We start from the raw sequence: 20703 nt of genomic DNA, 5'->3' as shown, positions 1-20703 counted from the left end.
TGGTGATGACCCAAGAAGACGTGTTGGATACGTCCAAGGATGACGACTTATTTGACATGATCGATGCATGGCTAAAAAATGTGGAGGAACAACAACATGGTGTCGATACTCAGCAGCAACAACAAGAGCAAAGTACACCGATTCTTCCTCCTCCTCAAGGTCAAGATTCAACAATATCCGGGAATGTGATGACGGACCAAGACAGTGATGCAATATTATTCAGTAATGTGGAAGAGCATGGTGTCACTACTCAACAGCAACAAGCCAACAACAACAGCAAAGTACACCGATTCTTGCTCTGATCGAAACCCTCTGAAATCTGAATGATCTAGCATGTTTCACTTGATCCATATAAAATCCACACTTCTAGTCACATGTTAGCTTCATCTAATCGTTTAGATGTTTAGTTAGGTCAAGATGTGATGTAGACTATATAGACTATACAAGTAGAGACCAGAATAGACTCACTTGGACTAATTAATAACTTGCTTACTTGACTTGTGTATATGCTTCATAATGTATATAATAATACTCTCAGTTTGATTGAAATGTTATAGTCCATACGTAAAATCACTTGAGCGTCTACAGGCTTTAGAACGGAAAAAAACAAAGTGGCAAGAAACAAAAAGAGCAAAAATGGAACAAGAGAATCAACGGTAACGAAGGAGGGAGATAGTATTGTTATTCTTCCAAGTAGCTCTACGTGAGGGTCGATTCTTGTTGTTGTTATGACCCTTTCCACGCAAACCTTTGTTCTTCTTTCCTTCTGATGTGAGACCTCTAAGCTCACGATTGTGAGAACTGGATCTGAGTTCTACTTCCAAGGTGTTTTTCCGAGCGGAGGATACTATCACTGTCGAAGGTTCCAAACTGTATTCTTAGACTAAGTGTTATAAACTGAAAAGGTGTGTTATTATTTTTTTAGAATTTTTTCCATCCCCTCTACAGTCATCATACCCCCGCTATTTATACCACTCTATTACAATTAAATGCCAAATCAATTCACTCTGTTAATCTTGCTTTCTCATTTAAGCTAACTTAATACAGAGAATCTTTTGACCGTTCCCCGATCTCCGAAGTGACATGGGAGATCAGCTAGCATCGCTTCTCTTCGCTCGCCGGGCTTAGCAGGCTCCCTTCGCATTGGGTTTGGGCCCATTTAGTCAGTGCGTCTTGGGCCTCGGCCCATAACCAGGAATGCGAATCGTGGTATCAACAACGATGCTTGTGAACAGGGTTACAAATCCAGTTGATCCTCGGGTCGTTACTCACTGCGTTGTGAGCCAGATCCACAAGGATGATCTCGTAGTATTTGTACGTGGAGTCCTCGTTAATCCAGTAGGAGTTGAGATCTCTCAGACCGCCTAGCTTCCTCCCAGCACGTTCCTCCGAACCAGACCTCTTGCTTCGCTGGAACTTGAGTTGTGTCACTCCTTGGTTCGTTGGCTTACCATACACAATCCCCTTTGGAACTGGCCTCTTCCTTCCACCACGTCTTACTCTTACTCTATACACCACATATCCCTGACATGACAAAGCCACACAAGATCATGTAAGAACGTTAAACCTTAAACCTCAAAACTCAGAACCAAAAAACTCGAAAGCTGAGAGGGAAACCTGCTTCGCCTTGAAGCCCAAACGACGAGCTTCATCTGGACGAGTTGGTCGAGTCAGACGGACGATGGAAGGTTGTTGTCTGTAATTCCAGCACCTTACGCGTTGCAGGTGCCTCATAACATCCGATTGCTTCTTCCTCCATAGCTCCGACACATACTTGTACGCACCTACTCATAACATGAATTGTTTAAACAAAACAACGAATCATTTATAAAATCTCTAGACGAAGAGTATTATTAACAGCAAATGCTTTACCCATTCGTCAAGTTACGATGACCACCGCACAACTTGCGAACAGAGTATTAGGTTATCGCCAAGAATAAATAAATAGCGGCTAACACTATAAGCGGCTAACACTATAACTATATATTAAGACGGTGCGTTTTTTTCGGCCATATGATCACCTATTGGGCTACCCATCAGCGATTACACCTAGGCCCTAGCTAATCCATAGATTGTGTGGGGTTTAATCCTCAATCACGTGTTATTGAATTGAATTATATAATTATAAAGTTTTGTGAGTTAATACTTTGTTGGATAGTCCTGAATATATATTAGCAAAATTCTGTTTCTTTTTTTTCATAGTTTTTTTTTTGGTCACCCGAGACCTGTCGTCATCAATCCATGAAAGAGTTATCGTGCAAAAAAAAACAAAAAACAAACTAAAGCTTCTTCAAATATGATATTTTCTTCTAAAATCTGGACTCTTTTGTCGGAAAAAAGATATTGGAAAAATATTGAAGTTGATTGTGAACATCGATCGTGCTTATCGCTAGAGTTGATATGTGTATATAGCTAGGTGCCTGCATCTGCATTTCAATAAGTACTAGCTCACTAACGTTTAATTTCAACAAATGTCATTGGAAGCAAAGCTATCGGAATAAGTTTTTCTATATTCATGTCATACATTCAACCATGTAATCTTATCATGTGAACATGTGCGTAATCTGTTGATTACATATTAATCGATCATTCACCAAAATATCAAATGTATACTAGTATTATTTAAGGAAATAAAATATTTAAAAGATAAGTAGTACACTAAACTAGCATCTTTTCCAGTGGGACTGGCATATACCAAATTAACACCAAAAAAAGGAAACCCATACATTATTACACTTGTTTTCATCGATACATATATAAGATGAAGACAATAAAACACCAATGCGTGGCAGTACATAAAACATCGCCTCAGCCTTACTGATGTTTCTTGGGGTCCCTTTTCATTTATATAGTAAAAGAAAATTATTCTCTTACGTTTTATAGACCACAAATAATGGAAAAAATTGTAAAAGATCTGTAATTTGTAAAAAGTAGCTTGGCCTTTGGGAAGGCAACAATGTTATCAGAAGATACAAATTCCACTTTCGTCTGGTTCGTACAATGGCGCCAGTACGGACATAACCTAGCACGTGCGCCTCAGCCCACCATTTCCAACCTCATCTGTAGATTCTCTGAACAATTCTGTATGTTCCTTCTTCTTTTTATTACGTTTTTGTATATATATTTTAATCACATTTTTTTTTACTGTAAGAAGAAACAATTCTAAGGACAACATCTTCACTCCAATTTGTTCTTGCGTACCTCTGAAGTTTCAAACTAATGATTACGTTAGACGTCTGACGATATCCTTATAGCTGTTAGTGGTTTTTTATTTTCTATTTTTCGCTCAAGTTCTAGTAACCAATATATTATTGAACCGTGTGAATTAAGCCTAGCTAGTGACTTAACTTCCTTTGGCGACTGATGTGAATTCTTCACGAATCACACGAGGATAAAAAAATTTCATATCAAGACTCGGATTACACCTATATAGAGAGCGTTTGTTGCTAAACGCTCTATATTGAGAGTTTTTCTTTGTTTTTATTCTTAACATTATTTTAATTACTTTGTAGTGTTTAGGTGGTTTAAAAATGAATGTAGTTTTAACTTTTAACAAAGAGATTGGAGGCCTTTCAAAGCTTTTTTGTAAAATGATTAATTTGTGGAATTACATACATGTCTCAAAACATCTAAATGCTTGTCTATTACTTACTTGTTTATCATTAAATTATACTTCTTCAGTTTTAAAATATAAAATGTTTTAGCTAAAGCACGCATAATAAGAAATGTTTATTTTTAAAAAATTTAACTAATCAAAAACAAGACTGAATAAAATAAATAATAAGAAAATATAAAAGTAATCTAAAAGTTGCCTCAAATATTGAAAACATCTTATATTATGAAATAAGAAAAACCTCTAAAACATCATATACTATGAAACAGAGGGAGTAGAACAAAAAAAAAGAGTCAAGACTCACGCGGAACAGATCAAATCAAATTCAACCTATAGCATCTAATTAGCTTACGTGAACGCTTCCAGTCCAATTTTTAAAGCATTTGATTGTGAATTACCTTTTGAAATCATTTATCATTCTACAGTATTACGAGAAGATAAGAATAATGTTTCCAGTAAATGCATTTTTATTTATTTATAAGATTAGGAAAAAAATAAAGATGAACACTTATTTATTTATGAGGGCAGGTTGAGTTGAAGAATATAATGATCTGGTCGAAAACGGAAAGATGAAAATAATCTAGTTTTGGAAATTGAAGTGTGAGGATCTAGTCACCTAGGATTCTCCGGCTTTGTATATGTCACCGTCGGATATATCACATCAACATGTTTAATCACATATTCATCCACAAAATAAAGTAAAAATACGACACGACAGGTTTTTCTTTCTAGTAAATTTAGATTAATATATACAAGCACAAAATTCTATTTGTGAGAGAATTTTTTTTATTTTCTCTTTTTTTAAGAATCCTTTGAAAGTTTCCATTAAAAATAGGAGGGTGATCAAAGAAACGATAAGACAAAGTATTCAAATTAGATGAATATGAGGGTAGTTTCCTTGATAACAACATGAGCTGATTTTGTGCTACAAGAGGGGATACTAGAATTCTTTTCTCTCCAAAGACAATAACATGTAAATCTATAGTGTGCATATTGCCATGAGTTTGCTAATTTTAGATGCCGATCTAACGCAAATGATCCTCGAACAATGTATGAGGAGAGAGGTCAGGGTGAGTGAAAAAAGAGGACCACACCTTTGATGAGTACCACCAACTAAAGAAGAGGTGGAGTGCCATACCTATGACAGATTTATGCAATCACTATTTAACTCAATGCATAATTATTTAATTTCATAATCATTACAATACTTATAATTTTGTTAGTATATGAAATCTACTTATATACTTCATTTTCAATAGAAATTTTACTCCCTCTCTATCTTAATGAAGTATTATGTGATGTTTTGTGAATTTTGTCTGTACTTGTTTCATTTTAGTGATATGTTTAGGTAGATAAAAAAAAATATTTTTGAAAATTCAAAATAAATAAATTATTTTTTAATTTGTCTGTTAAAATTATAGAACAAACATATATTTATTTTTAACAGTATGAAACACTCTTATTTAAACCGGACTAGAGACATGATAAGAACATTATCACAAACCATAAAATTACATGTCAATATAGTTATATAGACATGGTCATTGCATAGTTTGTCAAGAACTCTATAACCATTTATAGTTTTGATTTTAATAAATATTGGTATAACCCCTGTTTTAGAAATCGCTAGGCGCTAGTCGGGCGGTCGGGGTGGGCCTAGCGCCTAGCGAGAAAATCGGAGATTAAACGGGTATTAATCGAGGACTAGTTTTATGATTATTTTATTAAATTACTAATAAAATAAAAATATATAGCATTAAATATATGTATAATTCTGTTTATTGTAAAACATCCTAAACTCTTAATTTAAATGTCTAAATAACAAAAAAATACATATTTGATTTATATTTGGCTCTAAAAATAATCATTATATACAAAATTAAGCGGAAACTAATCGGATTAGACGAGTTATAATCAAATTAGACAGGTATAATTAAATAATTAATGTTAGGCGGTAATTAGTCATTAATCGAGATGGAAAGGGTGGGCCTAACAATTTTGTAAGGCGTAATCGGTGTTAGGCGAGGATTTTTAAAACACAGGATATAACTGACAATAGTAAAAATATATTACAATCCTAATCCTAATGTTATTAAAATTTTACACAGTTAATGGCCTAGTCAATATATATATTTTTAAAAAAGTAGAATGGAACTTCAATAATCTTCTTAAACACTGTATACCCATTATTTGACGATGATGTTGATTTGGCCCCATGATGTCGATGCAACATAAACGGCTCACATTTAAACACATAGGCACGTATGTAGCCCCTCCTATATATAGGGACAATATAAGAAAATAAGCATTTCTTCTTTTCCACAATATCATAATGTAGAAAGTTTCCAAATAATTTTTTTTTTAGCATTTTGATTATACTTTAGAAAATAAACACATAAGGTTAATTATAACAAAAGTTATATATATATATATATATATATGTGTGTAATATATATAGTGTGTGCGTCTGTGTGTTTAGTTTCAAATCTGTGTACAAATACTTGATGATAACTTTATGAATTTTATCTTGATGAAACACTTCCAAGTCCAAAGTGGTCCATATTGCATGTAGACTGAAAAGATGGTATTCTACTCCAACTAGGAACTATATTACGAAGAAGACATTGAGTCAATTATATATGGTTATGAAACCCATTCCAAAGCGAAGTAAAGATATATATGCAATATGGTTGCATTGGAAACGATTTTTCTATCTTGTCTACTATCTCAATATCAACAATGTTATTAAAACCATCTTTTAATTTAGTTAATGCCAGCCCAATTGATCCAATTATGAAATGATTTGGAAAAATAATTTAAAGTGATATTGTGGATTGTGGTATGCTTTTAACGAGATCAATTCATCAGAGTGATCATATCTAATTGTAGAGAGATCACTTTCAGATCTCTTTGCGGCTTGTGGACAATATGGCAGCTAGAGAGAACTTCCCACTAAAAGATAGAAGTCCTAAGAAATTTCTTACACCTTTGCGTAAGAGATTTTGACCTGCCAAAGGAATTAGTCGTCATCCATCTGAAGAATTATTGCCCTCCATTACTGTAAGAAAGACTGAAAGAGTTATATACAATTCATCGCTTGTTTTGCCCATAAAGCATCATTAATAATGTTTAATAACATTAAAGCAAATTCTTAAACCCATCCTTCTTTTTCTTTGTAAGGTTTTTCCAACTTAGACCAATCTAACGATCGCTTGTTATGTGGATATTATCAGATGTTGGGATATAATTGTTGGGTTATGATAATTTGTAAAGTTAAATCATTATTTTCTTTTTGATATATGTTCAAAACAAAAAACAAAAAGATACTTATAATGTATCAATCTGTTTTCAAATAAAACATAATTTCCATGAAATGAAGAAAAAAATATTTATAGAACTTTTTGTTGTGGCTTAATAGAAACCTACCTAACAACAAACAATAGTCAAAATGGCTCAAATGTTTTAACCTGTAGGTTTTTGAAAAAACAACTATGATTGATTTCTATTCTCACCATAAATAACAACACACCTAGTTTTTCATATATATGAAAATTACTCTCTTTTTAACTGGTCCAAAATCCTCCATTTTTTTTTTTTTTTTTTAAGGAAGAGACAAATAGAAACAACAAAAAAATAGCATATCAATGAAAAAATTGAAAATCAGTCCCAACAAAAAACACATTAAATACAGCACACTCATTAAATAAAATGGGCCAACGGGTCTTTTCATTTCCCAACTTTATAAGGGCCAATAAGCTCACGGCAAAAAGGAGAGTAGCCATAAATTAGGAAACTGGACAACAACAGAACCAAAATATACACACAAATTTCAACCGAAAACTTAAATAAAATTTGTCTCTCGTGCTATTCCTCACCCTTTTTATTACTTTCTTCTTCTCTCATATTATTGTATCTTCTCTAATACAAAAATCTGAGGCCATATCATGAATAAAGAAAAAGGGAACTTGGTCGAGCCGAGGTTGTTTGTTACATAAAATGCTCGACCTTATATTTTTATATCTAAGATAAAATAACATATACATTAACGTTACAGAGAAAGAAAAAAGATATATCTATATAATCCTATTATTATATGCCAGCTTTATTGGAGAAAATATAGTAATAAATATCTGTGTCAGACCTAAAAGTAAATGTAGTGGTCAGAAACATAAATCTGTAGGGGGGGGGGGGGGGGGGGGGGAAACAGGGCTAGAAACAAACATGGGACTTTGTCAATTGTCACTGACTCACTGAACGTTCATATATACTATATTTTTTTTTCGACAGAAAAACAAATAGTAACGTTTTTTACTTATATCACACATTTTCACACTTTGAAGAATATCTTAAAACGATTAATCAATCATACAATTTTGGATTTTTTTTTTTTCCTTTTTCTTTGTCAATACAATTTGGATTATCCGGGTGATATTTTCAACGTCAAAATTTTTTTCACACGGCAAAAATACATACAATGAAACGACACCGTTTTTGAGTTTCCTAGTAACTTTGAGAGAGGAAGGGTTCTTCGTCGTCGGGAAAAGATTCCCAGAAGCCGTCGATTTTGTGGTTCACGTCGAGCAAGAGATCAGGAAGATCGGAGAACGCGTCGTCAGATATCGCAGTCGTACCCGGAGATGACGTTTCGGTGACAGTGGGAGACGGAGACGGTGAAGACGTCTCTACTTCCATGTCAATGGCTACTGCGGCTGCAGCTGCTGCGGCGGCGGCTTGGATGTCTTTAGGGTCGGCACTAGCTGGTCTAGGGAGGTGGTAAGCGAGCTCTGGGAAGTTGAGATGAGCAGAACCGCCTTTGATGGCTAAAGCAGCAACGTCGTGAGCACGCGCCGCCATCTCCGCCGTGGAGAAAGTGCCGAGCCAGATTCTTGATTTCTTCTTTGGCTCTCTGATTTCAGAAACCCATTTCCCCCATTGTCTCATTCTGACACCTCGAAACGTTGGATGCTTTGAAACAACAACTTTTTCATCATCTTTGACTGATCTTTTCTTTTTTGGATAATTTTTCACTCTTCTCTCCGTCTTCTGCGCCGGTGAATCTTGAAATCTCCGGCAGTCGTCGTCACGTTCCATTTTCTTGGAATTTGTATAGAGGAAGACTTTGATTTGGTGGGAAGATTTTGAGAGAGAGAGAAAAAAAAAGAAAATATAAATTTGGTTTCTGTGTGTGTGTGTTTGGGTTTTTAGTGTGAAGAGTTAGAAAAGAGGATTGAGGAAGGAAGAGGTCGGTGTGTTGTTATTATATACATCCAAAAATTAGAATGCGGACTTTCTTTTGTATGCTATACCTAAAATATATGTGTTAGTATTTAATACGTACCATACCATATATAGCCCATATGGGTTTCCAATGTTTGTATTGTACTCTCTCTCGGTCTCGGTTCGCCAAAAAGAAAATGATAAAAAATAATCGTATCTCTTTCTCGTATATAAAGTTTATAATATCATATGCGTGGAGATATTTTAATATAGGTGGTAGAACCCAATTGGTCACACGTAACGGTAAAAACAATAGACAACAATACGAAAGAGAGACGATAAAAAAGGATGATCATACGGAGAGAATACATAAAAAAATCATATGGTAAAACTACCATGAAATGAAATTTAATTTATTAAATTCGATGCGTGCACTGGGTACAAGTTTTATGTATTTAGACAGATCATATATACACAATCTTTCTTTAAATGTGGAGAAATCAATGTGTATAACCATCTTCATTAAAAAAAATTGTATAGCATACTGATACAAATCAAGATAAATCCTAGCATTAGAAGTTAATTACACTGAGAAGGGTGAATTCAGCCATCATTTTTTGGTGATTCCATTACCCTCACAGCTCGGCGTTTTACATTTATTGGGCACCACCAAATTAATGGATTTAAAAGAAGAAAACCCATTTATCCTCGTTTTATGAGTCTAATTGACTCGCTCAATATTAATTACAAAGCATCCATATCCATATTTGGGGTAAACCTTTATTCGATTTTGTCGAGTTTCTACAGTCGAGTCGTTCTTTTATACATACACTGATGGTGTTGACTATAGTATAATAGTGAATACATAGCTTAAGTATTACTGAAGTGTTCTCTTTTAGCTACCTACTTTTTATCTAGTGAATGAAGGAGGGTTTCCACTGATGCACACAACGAGAAAATAAAATAAAAATAAAGAGCATCGAAAACGATTAGAGTTTCAAAAAGTAGATTTACCTATCACGGATCTGTTGGTAAGCAAAGAAGGCAAATAAAAGCCAAAAATATGTTTGTGTTGATTCGCAAATGATAAAAAGGTCGCCATTTGGATAAATCTTACTGAAGCTGTTGTACGTATCTAGTATATACAGAAAAGGAGTATAGTAAGTTAGGTCTACAAATGTACTATTAAGAATTGAAAAAATTGTGTTATTAAGAAGTGAACAATTTGAATACAACATTGATCATATAGACGCACATGTAAGAAACCGCATTAGTACACGTTGGTACAAGCTTAAGGTACATACAAAATAACAATCAAAGACAGTTGACGTCTTGACGATGTTACAAAGACAAATCTCATAGGTTCGTACATACATATAGAAGCATACATGTGTAAATATGCATGCGTATACCGAAAGAGTCAGTCAAACTTGGTTTTCGTCTTTAATTACGTCTCTTGGGTTAAACAAGATTAAAGACATAAGCTGTCAAAACTAATTTAACGAGGGTGTCTTAACTACTTTCACTACTACTAACCAACTAACAAATTTTTAAATACGATTGTTGTAGTATTATTAGAATTGTTTTTTTTTCAATGTTGGAGGATTTAGATATATAGAATAGAAGACAACAGTTGGCTATTGAAATAGTACAACCACAAATTATATATGCGATATGATGATAAATACATATATTCAACTAACTAATTCGGTTATTTAATTGCTCAATTAATAACTAAAAACGCTACGCAACTTTATGGATCGAAAAATGCCAATTGATTAGCAAGGCAAAAGGCAACACATAAACTTCATTACTATGATCGTTAAATCAGATATGCGATGAGCCTTTATACTTGAAGAGACAACTTAACATACCACGAGTTTCTGATATCCAAAGATTTATTTCATTTGTCAAACTTAGTCGTAGTAATTGTTAACAAAGGTGAATTAAACATATGAAATGATCAAAATAATGTTGTCCTTTTTTAGGCGCACAAAGGAGTTAGAGTTTGGCAGAGCGGAAGTCTTGCTTAATCAACGGTCGGATGTATTCACGGTAGCCATCAGGAACCACCGAATCATTGAGTGGATCCTTCAGTGCTTCCTCAAACAGCTTTGAGTAAACGTTTCCGTCGTAGCGTCCCAGCACAGAGCCTAGATAGTGGTCCGTGTAGTCAAAGGCATCCACTAAGGCTACTGCGTTTGGTCGCAGCTGGGAGTAGAGTGACCGAAGCTGGTCGTTCGCGAGTGCAGCTTGTTCGGGAGTAACAGACTTTGTTCTGAGGAAATCACCAAGGTGTTTGTGAAGAAGATAGAGTGCGTAGATGTAGCACAAGTTCTTGAGTTGTTTCTTCACTCCTTTTCCTTCAATCTTTCCCTCTACTTTGGCTATAAACCTGTGAATGTTCAAGTACAAATATAAATTTTAGTCCGTTTTGATAAGTTTGTAAAATTTGGTGAGAGAAGCTTATTTACTTAGAGACGACAATCAACTGGCAATGAGCAATAGCAGCCTCAACAAGATCAGCCAAGAGTTCTGAGAATCCTTGTTCTTGATTCTCAAACATGCTTAGATTGTTAGCACATGTAACAACCATTCTCAAAGCCCTTGCTTCAAAAGCTTCCATCACCATATCAGGGTTTAACCAATCTTTAGCTGCATGTTCAGCAAAAATTTAATTCAGAAACAAATCAAGATTAAGAATATATATAATTTTTATGGTAATATCCTTGAAAAAATCACCTTTTTGAACACCGGAACTGCATTGCAAAAGGTGTTTTGCTCTGCCCATATAAGCAGTTGTCCCTGAAGGAACCTTTCCAGAACTGTCTTCATCAGAAACTGTCTTCATCAGAAATCTAGCAACCTGAAGACTCATTGAAACATAACAAATATTAGTACAATGTAATATGCCAATATAAATAGTTAGGGTTTTGAAATGACTCAAGTGTTATTCTAGAAGACCACCTGTAATTGCAACACAACATTGTCTCCTTCGTATGTGCAAGCAGGAACATATACAACAAACAACTCAGGAAGGCCACTACACCACAAATATCCATGTCCACCACATAACTTACGACATTCTTCAATACCATCCTTTAACCAACCAAAAAAAAAACCCAAGTTAGCTGATCATTTGTAACTTATTTTAATAAGTTTAGCTTGGAAATGAAATCAGCATACTGAGGTGGCTGAGGTAGTCATTGACTTTAATCCTGCAGTGCATGCATGAGCTTCAGGCAATGTTGCAAAATCACTGGCCTCTAGTCTTTGTGTTACATCAGTGTAGAGCCATTTCAGCCACTCCCCTACAAACCGAAATGCATATGCATATGCTAGCAGAGGAAACAATCTGTTCTGCTGAGTTTTATAATCAATCACCTGCCATTTATAACAAAATCAATAAGTAGTTTCTTTAACTCTAGTTAAGAATCCAAATACATTTTTGCACCATGGTTATTATGTATATAGTGAGATTTATAGAGGGTACCTGTGTTTCAATTCCACCGTTCTGTGAACCAAACTGCCTTCGAACTGCACTGTACCTAGTAGCAATGCAGACAGCCCAAGCCAGCGCAGTGGAAGCATTTGACACAATAAACTGTCTTACATACACCATAGTACCATACACCAATTGCCTTGGAACATCTGATGCTACATATTTTCCTTCTCTTGTAACTTTTGACAGTCTATATATAAGAAGAAAAATGCATAACCATTTATTTAGGGATATATAGGTGAAATGCTTATCCACATGAGGCCAAAGAGAGAGGGTGGACCTCATGAACATTTGATCTCTAGGAATGCGAAAATGATCAAACATAAGAAAACCATTGTCCATTGAGTTATATGCCCGTTTCCAAACTTCATTCCAATATCACCGATGGTTATACCCGGAAGAGGAGTATGATCATCCAAACTTCTTAGTTGCACAATGAATCCTGAAAAGGAGAAAGACTAGTCAATCAATACTGATGACTGAAAAAAAAAAGAGCAATAATTAAATCGTCTTGGTGCTTACCATGAACACCATGGTCTTTGCCATTCGTTATGAGACGAGCATAAACCACAACATGAGTAGAAACTTTTCCTAAGCCACCAAGCCACCACTATATTACCAAACAAAACAAAACTAAGACACAAAACATAAAAATCTCAAAGATCAAACACATATACTTGTTCTTCTCTCACTTTGGATGATGTCTGAGTTGGACTGTGAATGATAAACTGATCGGTCTTTGGATCAAAAGTGACGGTTGTCTCAAGGCCTTGAACGTTAGAGCCATGACCAAGCTCAGTTTGAGCATAACATCCAATTATATGCATCTTATTAGCTAAAGACAACCACTTTTTGTGTTGTTCCTCTGTGCCTTGTCCTTTAATAGCAGGCACAAACATTCCCTATATATCAACCCCAACCAAAACCCATTCAACATCAATATTCTAAGAAGGCCATGTTCTTTTCATCATTTAGCATTTCCATCTAAATGATCTATTTAAATGATACATCTAAATAATTCATTTCAATGGCAAATGATCCAACAAACAAGATAAAAAAATAGTTCATTTGGATGGTCAATCGATAATTCTCCTGTTATTTTTTTATGAACCATCTTCATCCAAATGGTCCAACTATAATCATCCAAATGAGTTTAAAACCCATTCAGATGATCTATGTGAATAATTCTGGATGATGCTCTTTTTTTTTACAAAAACGAACAACACCTGAATGATTCATTCAGATGGTCCATCCAAATGAATAAACGAACAAGGCCAAAATCACAAAAGAAAATTTTGTGTGTATTATTACCCAATGGAGATCCATGAAGCCTGGTTGATCCATGAAAGACCTCAGTTTGATCGCTTCCTCATCAGAAAGACGAAGCTCGTTGATCATCTTCCAAGCGTGAACGCTTTTTCTCAACGTGTTCTTGAACAACTCTTTCCTATTCATTACAGCTCTGTTGCTTTTCTCAAAGACCTTAAAAGAAAGATGCAAAAAATTCACACCGGGAGTTAAAAAACAGAGAAAATTATGAAGGAAGGTAGGTAGAGAGAAGAAGGTCACTCACCGGATCAGCGGCGACGAGGCGGGAAACACGATTTGAAACATCGAAAGAGTGGCGGGAACCGGCCCAGACGAGCTTCATATCGTCGACGTGGAACTCTGCTTTGTTCCTCTCGTCGGCGAGGTGATCAACTCCTCCATCCATTGTTATCTCTCTGTTGTCACTTGTCAGATTCAAAAGAGAGAAGCCAATGTTTGTTTTTTGTTTTCTTTAAGACACAAGTAGAAAAGCTGCACTAGTTACGGCGATTCAATAGGAGAGAATCGGTTAGAGAGAAAGAAAAAAATTAAGGAAAGAGAGGATTTTTTTCTATCTTTAGTATTTATTGTAGTAGAAACAGAGGAGGAGAGATAATACAAAGTGATGTAATAAGTGATTAGGATTTAGGTCATCTACACATCATCATATTGTCATTATTTACCGACTTTACTACTCTCGTGCGCAGTTGATAATTAATTGCTCAACTACTTTTGAAGTTTTGAGTTTTTTATTCTTGTTAATTTGAAAATCACTAGAATATAAATACTTCATTTGTGGTAAAAAAAAAAAAAAATTCAACTCCATTATACATTGTTTAGTCGAGGGGTAATCTTTTTCCCTTAAAAAAGATGTACATTCATTTTTTTTTAGTTCTAAAGAATGTTAGGATCACAATGATTTAAGGTTTTTGCAAAAAGTTTCGGGTTAATTAGATTGCACTCATGACACTATAGTCTATAGGATTGAACGTTAAGTGTTAAGGTTTTTCGGACGAAGGTCAAGTAAAAGATGTTTTTTTTTTCTCTCTTAGTATTTTGTTGTTTTTTTATAATTGTCTCTTAAGTTTTCTTATATTTTTTTTATTAGTTTGATCTGTTTATTTCTAACTTATTAAGATTGTTTAAGAATTGTCTTATTTTCATTGTTTATCGTTCATTTTGTTATTCTGCTTTATATATTTGTTCGATGTTAAATATTAACTACATACAATACCCAAAAAATTGCCTAGAAAAGACTTATACATTCAAAATAGTAAAATGATAGGAGAATTTCAAAAACATCATTTTTAATACCACTTTTCAAAATGCTTAATTTCTAAAATATTATTAAAAGTACCATTAAAATATAATATTTTATTGTTTTGAGCTGTTTACTCTTAGCATTAAGACAATTCTTTTTCTAGTTTCGGTTAGAGTTTACTTAAGTTTTTAAAAACTAGTTTATGTCACCAATCTTAGAGTTTTATTTTATTTAATGTTAGATTGATAAAAGATATATACAATATTTACCCGAATATGTGTATAAACTTATAAAATATATATACCTAAACTTTATATTTATTTCGATTGAATCTAAGAGTAGTAATTATTATATAAACACTTTATAAACCTTACAAAACTTTATAATTTAATTTTCTTAAAAATATACTTTTAAATATGAATAAAGAAAAAAAGAATTTTCTAAAATGAACACACTAAAAAATAAATCAAAATTTCCATAAAAGAATTTAATTTTGTTTTTAAAAGTAGACGTGAGATGTCCACATATCTGAACATCGACTTCTGTCATTTAAAAATGGGTAAATTGATTTTTGACTTTGAAAACTTAATGGTAACATATCAATTTTTTGTCAAAATATTTTGTTTTACTTACGATTAAAGAAAGAATCTTTATCCAATACTAGTAATAAATAAATAAAAAAGAATTAAGGAATGGATAATCCCAATGTTATCTGGCCCTTGTGCGATGCATGACTCTTCCTCCATAGATCCTCACAACACGTGTCAGATAGTTATTGACTTTCATTTAAATTCGATTATTGAGGTGAAACGCTTGTCACTTTAGAAAACACCTCTCTTTGAAAACACTGAGATACTCTTTTTTTTTTTTTTTTTTTTCGATTCTCCTCTCCTAAAGAGAAACCTAAAAGGTTGAGTAGAGATTAGGCAAAATTCTCGATCCCCAAAATTGGAAAATCACAAAACTTGTTTTTAGGGTTTACCTTCGATTCCTCTCATTCGATCATTGGCGATTTTGAAAATCGGTGGTCTCGTCTGATCGCTGATCGGATCATCCGTTTTGGTTTCAGGCGAAATATGGTGGTGATCTCCCTGAAGATTTTGAATTCAAGATTTCTCAGATTGCTTCCTCTTGACTTTATCGCGATTTCGATTACGTGTAGACTTGCTCTTTGGCTTTGTCTTCGAATCCTTTGAATTTTAGGACTTTCTCTTTGTTTCTGTGTGTTTGAATGGTCTTGTGAATAAATTGTCTTTGTGTATAGATAAAAGACTGGTCAATTTTAGGGTTTTTTTTTTATTATCGGTTTGGGAGGAGAATAGATTTGTGTTGCTTGATCTCTAGATCTTTGACTTGAGGAATTATGTATATCGAAGAACTGACGGAAAGGGATGAGAAGAAGGTGGAGGAGAGATCGGTTAAGAAGAACGTTGCTGATGATGTAGATCATAAGGCGATATTGGTGAGCAGAGGAAACGTGATTGTGTTGACCACAAAGAGGGCTCTGGTTGGTGTTGGTGCTCGTGCCTTGTTCTATCCTACTCTGGTTTACAACGTTGTTAGGAATAAGCTCGAGACTGAGTTTCGCTGGTGGGATCGTGTCGCTGAGGTATATAACCTTTATTGATTTTTGAGCTGTTTTTTTATGTCAATTCAATCGAATTTGTTACATTGATCGTGTTGATTGTGCTGCTTTTGATGATTTGAGTTGGGTCTCTTGTAGTTACTCCTCCAATTATGCTATCTGGGTTTGGTTATGTGTCTTATGCTAATACTTGTCTCTCATAATCTTGTTTCTACAGTTTATATTATTGGGAGCTGTTCCATTCCCATCTGATGTCCCACAGCTGAAAGAGCTCGGTGTATGTGGAGTGATCACACTGAATGAGCCATATGAAACTTTGGTTCCATCATCTCTCTACAAAGTTTGTTCTTTTCTCCTATCTTTTATCCTGGCCAACGTGACAATATATACTATTTCCTCTTGTTTGCTAACCTCATTTGATTTTCTTTACTCTTATGGAAGTCTTACTGCATTGACCACCTGGTGATTGCCACGAGAGATTATTGTTTTGCTCCTTCCATGGAAGCAATATGCCAAGCTGTAGAATTTATCCATCGTAAGTTTACCTTCTCATTTTTTTTTCTCTTACGTGTTTTGCCGCTGACCATTGTTATGTATCTTACTGTTGTCCCAAGCCTGTGTTCATTTGATCTCAAAATTCTGTTTTTTGCCTCGTTGAAGGGAATGCGTCACTTGGAAAGACGACTTATGTTCACTGCAAGGCGGGTCGTGGTCGCAGCACAACTATTGTCATATGCTACTTGGTTTGTGTTTCAATTCATCCCCAAAACAATTTGATCAAAGACACCCTTTTCGCCCTCTGATCGTATCTTTGCAATGCAGGTTCAACACAAACATATGACACCTGAAGCAGCATATGCCTATGTGAGGTCGATCAGGCCCAGGGTTCTTTTAGCAGCCACCCAATGGAAGGTATATGACAGGGGCCACATTCTTCATTATCGATGAATCAGAGTTAATTCCTTTATTCTTCTTCTTCTTCTTCTTCTTCTTCTTCTTTTGTTCTTATGCTTTATGGTGTGTTTGCAGGCCGTTCTTGAGTACTACCATGTCAAGGTGCTGGATACTCAGAGTTGCCTAACTGATGCAACTTCAGCTTTGATCCCGAGAAATGTGAAGCAGGTTTGTACTGGGAATGTGGTGGTGTTTGATGATGGGTCGATGGTGGTAGTGACCCACTCAGATATAGAGGGCTATGATGATGACTCACAGAGGTCGGTGAATGTTGCTGGGAATGAATTATGGGCGGCAGCTGCAGATCTTAGCATGGTTTACCGTGTGAAAGTGGTGGGCCAGGCTGCGTTGGCCAGGATCTCATGTCTATGGCTGGGCTTGCGTGAGGACCACAAGCTTTCTGGAAAAAATCTCTCCATGGGAGGTATAAGCGTCGACATTTCTGTCTACTGATGATGATGATGATGCAGGTGAGTCTGCTGGCGAGCGAGTGAATATGCCCTTTTTCACTGTTTCTCTCCAGTAAAAAAGAAGTCTATAAATAAAAAAGGGGGTCAAATTAGGTATAGAAGTAAGCAAGGGTTTGTAAATCTGGGGAAAAAAAGATACTTGGTTTTGTCGTCTGGGTATTGTAATTAAATACTACCTCGTCCCTCATTTGCCTTTGATGAGTAAGAACGTGAATTAGTCTCTTTCTCAAGTATCTTATAATTTCAAGTTAAACCATATCTATTTGAATGTCACAGATTTACAAACAATTAAGAGGATTAAACGACACGGTAGATTTAAAAGAAACGAAATTAAACCGGACAGCGATTGCAGTCTTTATCACTACTACATATAAAACTGGTTATGCATCAACTTCCATGGATTGTTGTGTGTTGGCATTAGCAGGATGGTGAGAGGTGGATGGTCCTTCTTCGTCCGAGTTCTGGAGCATGATAGTTGTGCAATTGTTGAAGGTTTTGGCGCAGATAAGGCCTTGATTCCACAGGCGAATCCTAAACATTCTCCACCACCTGCTCACCAAGCGCTCAAGCATCAAAACAAAGTTGAACAAAATGTGATGATCCTCCAACACATTTTAGGATCAGATGAGTAGAGTAAATATAAGTTTTGATGTTTATGGAAGACTATTACCAATCGAAAGACGAAGAACTTTTCATCTCTTCCTTGTAAAGTTTTGTAAACTCTTCACATGTCAAGGGAACATGTCCGTCTGCGATTACCCTGGTCCCAAAGAAGCACATTTAACAAAGCTAAAACCAATCCAACAATATGGCAACTTGCAACAATACTGGTGGAAATGTCATGACTCATGAGAGGTGTACGGCATGATGAGGTAATATGTAAAATAGGAGGTAAACAGCTACCTTTCCCTTCTTATAAATATGTTCCAAAGAAACATGTATCGGTTTTGCTCTTTCCTCGAACCCGCAAAACGTAATCTCTGTGTATATTTTCATGAAATCATTAAAAGAGCTTTCGGTGTGTATTCGTAACAGTTTAAACGAAAATCAAGAAAGTAAATATTACCAGACGTTCTTGAAGATCTAAAGCAACATCATCAGTTTCATTCTCGCTATCCTCATTAGACATTACTTCCTCAAAGGTCATTGGCTTCAAACATGCAGCTTTGGTTAGTGAAATAAAACAAGAGACATCATTTTCTACATAAATCAAAGACATCAAATCACCTGCAATGTGTGGGAGTGATAGAGCTGCCGACTCCTAAGACGCTCATGTCTGGAAACAAGTAAGAATCTTGGTTTATAAAAGTAAGAAGAAGATAATGTAAAAATAGGAACAGACAAATCACAAGAACATAATAACCCTTTATCCTTGGATTGCTCTGCAGATACCTTTTTTCTCCTACTAACAGGAGGCACCGTAGGCTCAGAAGACTCAGCAGCTAGTTTTTTTCTCCCTGTAACAGGAGGCACCAGAGGTTCAGAAGACTCAGCAATTAGTTTTTTTTCTCCCACTTACACGAGGCAACACAGGTTCAGAAGGCTTAGCAAATAGTTTTTTTCTCCCACATAAAAAGACGCACCATAGGTTGAGAAGGCTCAGCAATTAACTTCTTTCTCCCACTAACACGAGGCACCACAGGTTCAGAAGAGTCAGCTATTGCTGGCTGAGTCCTAGTTAAAATGTCGCTAATCTTCTCCAAAGACTCAGCAAACAACTTTGTTCTCTCACTAATAGAAGGCACCGCAGGTGCAGAAGGCTCAGCTATTTCTGGTTGAGTCGTAGTTAAAATGTCCCTAGTCTTCTCCGATGACTCAGCAATTCTCTCACTAACAGGAGGCTCCACAGCCTGTCCAGAAGGCTCAGCTATTCTGGTTGAGTCGTAGTTAATAAAACGTCGCTAGTCTTCTCGGGAGAGTGAAATCTTGGTGGCGATGAGACAATATCCTCGTTCACATGAGTAAGTTCATCATTTTCTGTGCCACGAGGTAACTCGACTAAATCCAACGGCTGGGGATTTTGCAAATCATTTTTTAGCACCTGATACCAGACAAAAAAAAAACATCATGGTAAGTTCAATATTATGACTAACATAAATTTGTATCTGAACCACCTGAAAATGATTCGTATGTAACAGTTTCTTACTAACCCCAAACTGTAATGTGTTCGGTTTCAAACAGACATCAACTTCCGGGTCATGATCTTCTTCTGCCCGCTACAATAGGTAAAGAGAGTATTCTTGTTATTTATGATTTCATGACAAAACGCATAAGAAAATGAATTATCTGGATCATTAAATACAAAATCAAAATATAGATTTCCTGTAAATTTCTAATTAGTAAAAGGGAAAAACAATTGTTAGCACAGTTCAATAGAATGGAGTGGTTCTGAGCTAGAAATATATATATAAAAGACCATCCACCACTTACGTTATACATCCCCTTGCGTTGCATGTTCCTTATCTCGCCCTTCAGGTCCTTTATCTCGCCCTTCAGGTCTCCAAAAAGTTCTTTCAACCTCCTCAAGTACCCTTCAGACATCCGTAGTGCCTCCTCCTCATATTCGGTGGCCATCTGACGAAGAAGAACTGGAATGTCCAAATTTTCAACTGTCTTGTTGGCCCTACGTCGTTTTCTAACAGGTTCATTGATATCATCTCTTCTTTCTTTCTTTATTTTCTTCAGCCCTTGTGGTTCACATCCAGTCTTAAACAGCCGTTCTGGCAATCCTAACTGAGCCATCCTGAAAAAATTGATAACTTTCAGTTACATATATGAATGAAAGAAGTCACA

The 20703-nt window shown here is 35.4% G+C and overlaps 6 protein-coding genes across 7 annotated transcripts; 1 reads left to right on the top strand and 5 right to left on the bottom strand.

Annotated features, from left to right (window-relative positions):
• Positions 1-650: 650 nt before the first annotated feature.
• On the bottom strand, positions 651-1876 carry LOC104792339 (large ribosomal subunit protein eL15y-like). The gene is made up of 4 exons (XM_019246541.2): positions 1873-1876; positions 1618-1784; positions 1221-1524; positions 651-814 (listed from the first exon to the last, which is right to left on the bottom strand). Exons 1-4 carry the CDS (start codon positions 1874-1876, stop codon positions 651-653), a joined length of 639 nt encoding a protein of 212 aa, XP_019102086.2.
• Positions 1877-7937: 6061 nt separating this feature from the next.
• On the bottom strand, positions 7938-9032 carry LOC104792338 (ethylene-responsive transcription factor ERF038). Its single transcript, XM_010518470.3, has one exon. The coding sequence runs from the start codon at positions 8702-8704 to the stop codon at positions 8114-8116; it is 591 nt and encodes a 196-aa protein (XP_010516772.1). The 5' UTR covers positions 8705-9032; the 3' UTR covers positions 7938-8113.
• Positions 9033-10710: 1678 nt separating this feature from the next.
• Positions 10711-14298, bottom strand: LOC104792336 (putative peroxisomal acyl-coenzyme A oxidase 1.2). 2 transcript variants are annotated; one of them, XM_019246933.2, is made up of 11 exons: positions 13906-14298; positions 13644-13814; positions 13025-13234; positions 12855-12942; positions 12613-12774; positions 12324-12522; positions 12017-12214; positions 11798-11929; positions 11573-11696; positions 11305-11485; positions 10711-11225 (listed from the first exon to the last, which is right to left on the bottom strand). In XM_019246933.2, exons 5-11 carry the CDS (start codon positions 12672-12674, stop codon positions 10832-10834), a joined length of 1290 nt encoding a protein of 429 aa, XP_019102478.2. In that variant the 5' UTR covers positions 12675-12774; positions 12855-12942; positions 13025-13234; positions 13644-13814; positions 13906-14298; the 3' UTR covers positions 10711-10831. The 2 variants fall into 2 exon arrangements, with proteins under 2 accessions (XP_019102478.2, XP_087310617.1); XM_087454491.1 differs by lacking the exons at positions 12613-12774; positions 12855-12942; positions 13025-13234; positions 13644-13814; positions 13906-14298.
• Positions 12795-14046, bottom strand: LOC147942915 (putative peroxisomal acyl-coenzyme A oxidase 1.2). Its single transcript, XM_087456234.1, has 5 exons — positions 13906-14046; positions 13644-13814; positions 13010-13234; positions 12855-12942; positions 12795-12811 (listed from the first exon to the last, which is right to left on the bottom strand). Exons 1-5 carry the CDS (start codon positions 14044-14046, stop codon positions 12795-12797), a joined length of 642 nt encoding a protein of 213 aa, XP_087312360.1.
• Positions 14299-15675: 1377 nt separating the features above from the next.
• On the top strand, positions 15676-18132 carry LOC104792335 (phosphatidylglycerophosphate phosphatase PTPMT1). The gene is made up of 6 exons (XM_010518466.3): positions 15676-16510; positions 16704-16826; positions 16928-17021; positions 17147-17229; positions 17309-17398; positions 17516-18132. The coding sequence occupies exons 1-6, from the start codon at positions 16265-16267 to the stop codon at positions 17891-17893; spliced, it is 1014 nt and encodes a 337-aa protein (XP_010516768.1). The 5' UTR covers positions 15676-16264; the 3' UTR covers positions 17894-18132.
• A 54-nt stretch (positions 18133-18186) lies between these two features.
• On the bottom strand, positions 18187-20652 carry LOC147942914 (uncharacterized). The gene is made up of 10 exons (XM_087456232.1): positions 20341-20652; positions 20061-20126; positions 19853-19951; positions 19490-19760; positions 19274-19424; positions 19138-19186; positions 18977-19060; positions 18814-18890; positions 18581-18670; positions 18187-18459 (listed from the first exon to the last, which is right to left on the bottom strand). Exons 1-10 carry the CDS (start codon positions 20650-20652, stop codon positions 18291-18293), a joined length of 1368 nt encoding a protein of 455 aa, XP_087312358.1. The 3' UTR covers positions 18187-18290.
• Between the last annotated feature and the right edge of the window lie 51 nt (positions 20653-20703).

The sequence above is a fragment of the Camelina sativa genome, chromosome 6, assembly GCF_030686135.1.
Source record: "Camelina sativa cultivar CO46 ecotype springtype chromosome 6, ASM3068613v1".
Classification (NCBI taxonomy): Eukaryota; Viridiplantae; Streptophyta; class Magnoliopsida; order Brassicales; family Brassicaceae; genus Camelina; species Camelina sativa.
This window is presented reverse-complemented; position numbering and strand designations above follow the sequence as displayed.

What these genes read in the sequence shown, in the direction of transcription:
- LOC104792338 (XM_010518470.3), bottom strand. Translation starts at nt 8,704, where the DNA reads ATGGAACGTGACGACGACTGCCGGAGATTTCAAGATTCACCGGCGCAG.
- LOC147942915 (XM_087456234.1), bottom strand. Translation starts at nt 14,046, where the DNA reads ATGGATGGAGGAGTTGATCACCTCGCCGACGAGAGGAACAAAGCAGAG. An exon ending in GCCTCGTCGCCGCTGATCCG is followed by an intron (nt 13,815 to 13,905) that starts GTGAGTGACCTT and finishes CTTTCTTTTAAG; the next exon opens with GTCTTTGAGAAAAGCAACAG. An exon ending in GCTTCATGGATCTCCATTGG is followed by an intron (nt 13,235 to 13,643) that starts GTAATAATACAC and finishes GTTGATATATAG; the next exon opens with GGAATGTTTGTGCCTGCTAT.
- LOC104792336 (XM_019246933.2), bottom strand. Translation starts at nt 12,674, where the DNA reads ATGGACAATGGTTTTCTTATGTTTGATCATTTTCGCATTCCTAGAGAT. An exon ending in AGAGATCAAATGTTCATGAG is followed by an intron (nt 12,523 to 12,612) that starts GTCCACCCTCTC and finishes TCTTATATATAG; the next exon opens with ACTGTCAAAAGTTACAAGAG. An exon ending in CAGTTGATTGTCGTCTCTAA is followed by an intron (nt 11,226 to 11,304) that starts GTAAATAAGCTT and finishes GAACATTCACAG; the next exon opens with GTTTATAGCCAAAGTAGAGG.
- LOC104792339 (XM_019246541.2), bottom strand. An exon ending in TGGGCTTCAAGGCGAAGCAG is followed by an intron (nt 1,525 to 1,617) that starts GTTTCCCTCTCA and finishes TTGTCATGTCAG; the next exon opens with GGATATGTGGTGTATAGAGT. An exon ending in TAACCCTGTTCACAAGCATC is followed by an intron (nt 815 to 1,220) that starts GTTGTTGATACC and finishes CCTTGGAAGTAG; the next exon opens with AACTCAGATCCAGTTCTCAC.
- LOC104792335 (XM_010518466.3), top strand. Translation starts at nt 16,265, where the DNA reads ATGTATATCGAAGAACTGACGGAAAGGGATGAGAAGAAGGTGGAGGAG. An exon ending in AGCTGTAGAATTTATCCATC is followed by an intron (nt 17,022 to 17,146) that starts GTAAGTTTACCT and finishes GCCTCGTTGAAG; the next exon opens with GGAATGCGTCACTTGGAAAG. An exon ending in TAGCAGCCACCCAATGGAAG is followed by an intron (nt 17,399 to 17,515) that starts GTATATGACAGG and finishes GTGTGTTTGCAG; the next exon opens with GCCGTTCTTGAGTACTACCA.
- LOC147942914 (XM_087456232.1), bottom strand. Translation starts at nt 20,652, where the DNA reads ATGGCTCAGTTAGGATTGCCAGAACGGCTGTTTAAGACTGGATGTGAA. An exon ending in GAGCAATCCAAGGATAAAGG is followed by an intron (nt 19,187 to 19,273) that starts GTTATTATGTTC and finishes ACTTGTTTCCAG; the next exon opens with ACATGAGCGTCTTAGGAGTC. An exon ending in ATATTTATAAGAAGGGAAAG is followed by an intron (nt 18,671 to 18,813) that starts GTAGCTGTTTAC and finishes CTTTGGGACCAG; the next exon opens with GGTAATCGCAGACGGACATG.